Source organism: Trichomycterus rosablanca, chromosome 4, assembly GCF_030014385.1.
Source record: "Trichomycterus rosablanca isolate fTriRos1 chromosome 4, fTriRos1.hap1, whole genome shotgun sequence".
Lineage (NCBI taxonomy): Eukaryota > Metazoa > Chordata > Actinopteri > Siluriformes > Trichomycteridae > Trichomycterus > Trichomycterus rosablanca.
The window spans coordinates 18,224,592-18,230,610 of record NC_085991.1 but is presented as its reverse complement, the minus strand read 5'-3'; the positions used below and the strand labels follow the sequence as shown (position 1 = coordinate 18,230,610).

The 6,019-nt window shown below is 41.5% G+C and overlaps 1 protein-coding gene across 1 annotated transcript; it reads left to right on the top strand.

Moving 5' to 3' along the window:
• The first annotated feature begins 234 nt into the window (after window positions 1-234).
• Window positions 235-4,779, top strand: LOC134311436 (uncharacterized). The gene is made up of 2 exons (XM_062993071.1): window positions 235-3,171; window positions 3,875-4,779. Exons 1-2 carry the CDS (start codon window positions 2,374-2,376, stop codon window positions 3,935-3,937), a joined length of 861 nt encoding a protein of 286 aa, XP_062849141.1. The 5' UTR covers window positions 235-2,373; the 3' UTR covers window positions 3,938-4,779.
• Window positions 4,780-6,019: the final 1,240 nt, after the last annotated feature.

The following is a 6,019-nucleotide window of genomic DNA, read 5'->3' as shown; positions in this document are numbered from 1 at the left end:
CAAAATCCGACAAGCGGTTCGACAACTTTGCACCTTTCGACAGGAAAAAGAAACAGCACAAGTCCTCAGCTTTAAAGCTGGGCACATGGAACAATGACACCAGGCTACTCTGATGACTTGGAAGCAGTTAATGATGCTCGAAAGACAGCGGCCATAGACAAGGAACTGAACAGACTGCAGATGGACATAGTTGCTCTTCAAGAGACCAGACTTCCAGGATCAGGTTCTGTGAGGGAAAGAGATTTCTCTTTTTTCTGGAAAGGAAAATCGCTGGAAATGTCCAGAGAACATGGAGTAGGGTTTGCTGTCCGAAACAGCTTGCTGGGGTCCATTACCCTATCTACCAAGGGTACTGAGCGCATTCTGTCTCTCCAGCTCCATACCTCAACAGGACCAGTCAGCTTAATTAGCGCCTATGCGCCAACTCTAACATCCCCTGTGGAAATCAAAGACAAGTTCTATGATGATCTGAACGACACAGTCAAGAACATTCCTGAAAATGAATCTCTTTTCATCCTTGGTGATTTCAACGCCAGAGTGGGTGCTGACTACAACTCTTGGCCTACCTGTCTGGGCCAGTTTGGCATAGGCAAGATAAATGAAAACGGGCAACGCTTGCTGGAATTCTGCTGCCATCAGGGACTCTGCGTCAGCAACACTTTTTTCAACACGAAGGCCCAACACAGTGTCTCCTGGAGACACCCACGATCCAAGCACTGGCATCAGCTTGACCTGATTCTTACAAGGCGTTCCAGCCTTCCCAGCGTCAAGATCACACGCAGCTTTCAAAGTGCTGATTGCGACACCGACCACTCCTTGGTTTGTAGCAAGGTGAAATTGTGTGCAAGGAAGCTGCACCGCTCCAAAAAAGAGGGCAGGCCTCGCATTGACACCAGCAAGACAAGGGACCAGGCAAAAGTAAGAGAGTTTGCATGCCTGTTGGAGACCTCATTTCAGGGTTCTTCTGGTACTGATGCCCAAGAAAGATGGGAACGCTTCAGGGACACCATCTACAATGCTGCAATGTCCACATTTGGCAAGAAAACTAACAAATCAGTGGACTGGTTCGAGGCACACTGATAAAATCACGCCCACCATCGAAGAAAAGAGGCATGCACTGATGGCATACAAAGCTTGCCCCAGTGATAGAAACCTGCAGGCCTTAAGAACTGCTCGCGCCAAGGTCCAGAGATGTGCTAGGCAATGTGCCAATGAATACTGGCTTCAGCTCTGCTCTCAGATCCAGGCTGCATCCAATACAGGTAATGTCAAGGGCATGTATGAGGGGATCAAGCAGGTGCTGGGCCCTATCCAGAGAAAAACTGCTCCTCTGAAGTCTGCCACAGGAGAGGTCATTCAGGATCGAGTACAGCAGATGGAGGTTTGGGTGGAGCACTACTCTGAGCTGTACTCACAGGAAAACATGGTCACTGAGGATGCCCTGAATGCAATTGAGTGTCTGCCCACTTTGGAGGAGCTCGATGAGGCCCTCGGCGCCCTTTCTTCTGGAAAGGCCCCAGGAAAAGACAGCATCTTATTCGAAGTTTTGAAATGCTGCAAGGGTCCCATCCTGCAAGAGCTACACAAGATCCTGTGCCTCTGCTGGAGAGAGGGCAAAGTCCCACAAGACATGAGAGATGCAAACATAGTCACCTTGTAAAGGAACAAAGGAGACAGAAGTGACTGCAATAACTACCGTGGTATCTCACTCCTCAGCACTGTCGGGAAGCTTTTTGCCAGAGTTGCACTTAAAAGACTACAAGTCCCCGCGGAGAGAATCTATCCAGAATCGCAGTGCGGGTTCCGGAGGAACAGGTCCACCACTGATATGGTCTTCTCCTTGAGACAGCTGCAGGAGAAATGCAGGGAACAAAGACAGCCCCTCTACATCGCTTTCATCGACCTCACAAAGGCTTTCGACCATGTCAGCAGGGACGGTCTCTTCAAAATCCTCACAAAGACTGGATGTCCTCCAAGGCTCCTCAGCATCATAAGGTCCTTCCACAAAAACATGAAGGGCACAGTGGTCTATGATGTTTCCACTTCAAGAGCATTTGACATCCGAAGTGGAGTGAAGCAGGGGTGTGTCCTCGCCCCCACCCTATTTGGAATCTTCTTTTCCATCCTGCTAAAGCACGCCTTCGGGTCCTCCACTGAAGGCATCTACCTTCGCACCAGAGAAGATGGAAAGCTGTTCAAGCTCTCCAGACTGAGGGCGTTGTCTAAGGTGCAGTTGAAATGCCTGCGTGACTTCCATTTTGCAGACGATGCAGCAATCACCACTCAGAGGGTGACCTTTAGCTGCTCATAAATCGCTTCAGTGAGGCTTGCTGCGACTTTGGGCTTACAATCAGCTTAAAGAAAACTCAGGTCATGGGACAAGGTGTGGACCTTCCACCTAACATCTGCATATCAGAACATGAACTGGAAGTGGTCCGTGACTTTGTGTACCTAGGGTCGACAATCTCAGACTCTCTTTCTCTTGACAGTGAGCTGAACAAGCACATTGGCAAGGCCTCTACGACTATGTCCAGACTGGCAAAGAGAGTGTGGAACAACAGAAAGCTGACAGAACACACTAAGGTCCAAGTCTACAGAGCGTGTGTAGTGAGCACACTCCTGTATGGCAGCGAAACTTGGACTCTACAAGCCAGACAAGAACAGAAGCTCAACACCTTTCACATGCGCTGCCTTCGCCGCATCTTCAACATCACCTGGCAGGACAGGGTGCCCAATACCACAGTCCTCGAGAGGGCTGGCACCCCCAGCATGTTCACCCTACTGAAACAACGACGGCTGCGCTGGCTTGGACACGTTGTCCGGATGGACGAGGGCCGCATTCCTAGAGACCTCTTGTATGGAGAGCTGGCCGAAGGAAAGCGTCCCACGGGCAGGCCTCAGCTACGCTACAAGGATGTCTGTAAAAGAGACCTGAAAGCCCTGGACATCAACCTCAACACGTGGGAAGCCCTGGCCAACGAACGATCATCCTCGAAGCATACAGTGCAGAAGGGTCTCTCCAAGTTTGAAGAGAAAATAGCCCAAAAGACAGAGGTACAACGCCAGAAGAGGAAAGCGCTAAGTGCAGTTGAGAGACTAGCATCAAGCTTCATCTGCGCAAGATGTGGAAGAGACTGTCATTCCCGTATAGGACTGACAAGTGTAACCCACGTAAGTAAGGTTATATTACAAATTCCAAAATTTTGAAATAGTCACTAATAAGTTAAGAATGTTAACTAGTTATGTTTAAAAACTTGTGGGATAAATTAAGATTTTTAAAATGGTAAAAACATTCCACTTAATGCATATTAGAAAAAGGTACTGTCTCTTTAAGACAGCCCTGCAGCTTAGAAAAAAACACACACAGCCACAGGCGGTGTGTGCACAGACCGGAGCAGAGAGAAGAGGGGAGACATTTTGTCAGAGCTGCAAGATTTAGCCCGTTTCTTGCAAATAGTTAATTAAAAGTTCTAAAAATCAGCTCTACAGGTGTTCACCACTCCAGTACCCAATTAGGGTGACAAATTCCCTGTTTTCCAGTGAAACAAGCTGGTTTTGGTGAGTTTAGAAGTTCTAACTCGTTGTTATATGTGAGTAAATTAATTTATGTGAATATTTGAGTGAAAATATGTTTTTTTATGTGAAAAAAAACATTGTTATAGTGTTATATTGTTGTTAAGTTGAGTATGAGTGGATTAGCTATGAGTTAAAGTTAGTTAAGTGGAGTTTTGTAAAATAACTGTTTTAGATCAGATCTAGCCTCCGTTTTGTGAATACTGCTGAGCACATGGCACCGTAGATTGCGAATTACTGCTGATATAACATGAAATGGACATTAATTGAGATATTTTGTGTTTTTCGACCTGTAAAACAGGTCAGGTTTTTTCCTTTTCTGAACTTTAGTCTCTCTTGCTGCTCGTGTTACAACCGAGTGTGAGCGAACCAGACATCAGATGGCGAGCCAACCCGAGGATATTGTGCCTGTTAAGCTAACTTGAACCTGTTCCTCCTGTACGGTAGGATCTGGATCGAATTGAGTTTTTGGAGTAATTGAGTTTTTTTTTTGGAGTTGAATGGAACATTTTTGATGTATATATACCTGATCTGAAAGGAAAAAAAGGAACGTTTATTCTGAAGAGAAAGAGGATCTTATTTTTCCAACTGTTCCTACATATTTTTTTGCCTCAGAACATTTAAGGTCACAATTTTTCTAAGAACATTGAGTGATTCTGAATAGATTAAGTCAAGGATCTTATTTTTTTTTCTTATTATTTTGTATATTGGTCTAAAGAGTTACAGTGTTCATTTTCATACGGACTTTACTAATGTTAAGGTGTTTGGTAAATTGATATTGCATGGTATTGGTACTTTGAAGCTCCAAAGAGTAAGGGAAGTCAACCAAAAATTTTCTTTTATTGTTTATTCCTTTGAAATCACAAAACTGTTAACCAATTCTTTTTCTTTGTAAAGAAGGATTCTGTGAAACCTAGAAAGAGAAAAAAATAAGTTAATTCATAACACTCAACCTAAGTAGAAGGAAAATATAATAGTAAATTGGTAAGGTAAATGTACTTACCTTACTAATCCGTATACTGAGTAAAATTTGCAGTTCCGCTAAATAAACAATAAAGTTAATTAGGAAATACAACAAAATATATCAGCCTAACCTAATTTGATTACCAAAACTAAACTAACTTTAATAATTCTACTCTAAATATAAGAAAATATATATATATCCCAACCTATAATTGATAATTGGATTAGTACATCTTGAATAAGACTTGTAACAATTATAAATATATACATTTAATATATATTTGGGTGTCATTTTTTTTCTTTTCCTTGAGAACTAAATATTAAATTAACGACATTTTGTGGTTGTCTCTGATCATTTGTAATTGCACCACTCCCCCTACGAATCTAGAACTGGTCCAATAACAACTCCTCCTACACAGGTGTTACACAAGCCACAACCGATGCTGCAAAATTGAACAGTGCACAACTCCATAGTCTCCCGAGACTGACGGATGCCTATTATTATTACTGTATTCTATTATACTTTTTATTTCTGTTCGGAATAATTCTTCTTGAAGGTGTTCTGCATTAAAGACCCACACTCCTGGTCCTCTTTCTACTTCGTTAAAGTCTTTTTTTGTCATTAGGAAATTATGATTGCTGAAATTGTATTTTTTATATTCTATTTTTTCTATAAGTGTTTTCATTTTGTTTGTGCACAATAAGAAGTCAATTCTACTTTGTTTCCGTTTATTTAAGTAAATTTCTTCACGGGAATATTCTCTTTTTGTCCTATTTTTTTGTCTCCAAATATCCTCTAGGTTATGTTTGTTCATTAATTTTTCCAACTCTTCTTTTCTAGTATCAGTTCTAAAAATCATTTCTTCATTTATATCAAGTTTGCTAAATACAGTGTTAAAGTCTCCTATTAAAATAATTTCATGCCATTTTTCCATTAGTGTACTAAGGTTTCTAAAAAAGGTTTCTTTTTCTTTTAAATTATTAGGTGCATGTAACGTACATATTGTAAAATCCTTGTTCTTATATGTTACTTTTGCTACTAGTAAACGTCCACAGTCATCTTTGTACAGTGTCTCTATATAATCAAAAGTGTCTTTCTTAATTAAAATTGCCACTCCTCCCCTTTTATTTTCATTGCTATTGTGTAGTAGAGTCCCCTCCCATTCTTTACTTAACTTCTCTACTGTTTTGTTATCCCAGTTAGTTTCTTGAATGCATAAAACGTCTACTTTCCCTGCTAAGTATATGAGTTTTTTAAAATTCATAAAATTACTGATACCCCTTGCATTGATTGACGTTAGCGACAGAAAAACCATTATAAGCAAAAGTGGCATTAGTAATATTTATCCTTCTATTCAAGTTTTTCTTCATTTAAATCATCCCACATACCTGTCCTTTCTATTCTCCTTTCCCTCGTTACCTCTCTTCTCTTCTTTTGTTTCTCCAAAGCTTTCTCCAGATTTGGTTTTATTTTAGATTTCCT

What these genes read in the sequence shown, in the direction of transcription:
- LOC134311436 (XM_062993071.1), top strand. Translation starts at nt 2,374, where the DNA reads ATGGGACAAGGTGTGGACCTTCCACCTAACATCTGCATATCAGAACAT. An exon ending in GACTGACAAGTGTAACCCAC is followed by an intron (nt 3,172 to 3,874) that starts GTAAGTAAGGTT and finishes CCTGTAAAACAG; the next exon opens with GTCAGGTTTTTTCCTTTTCT.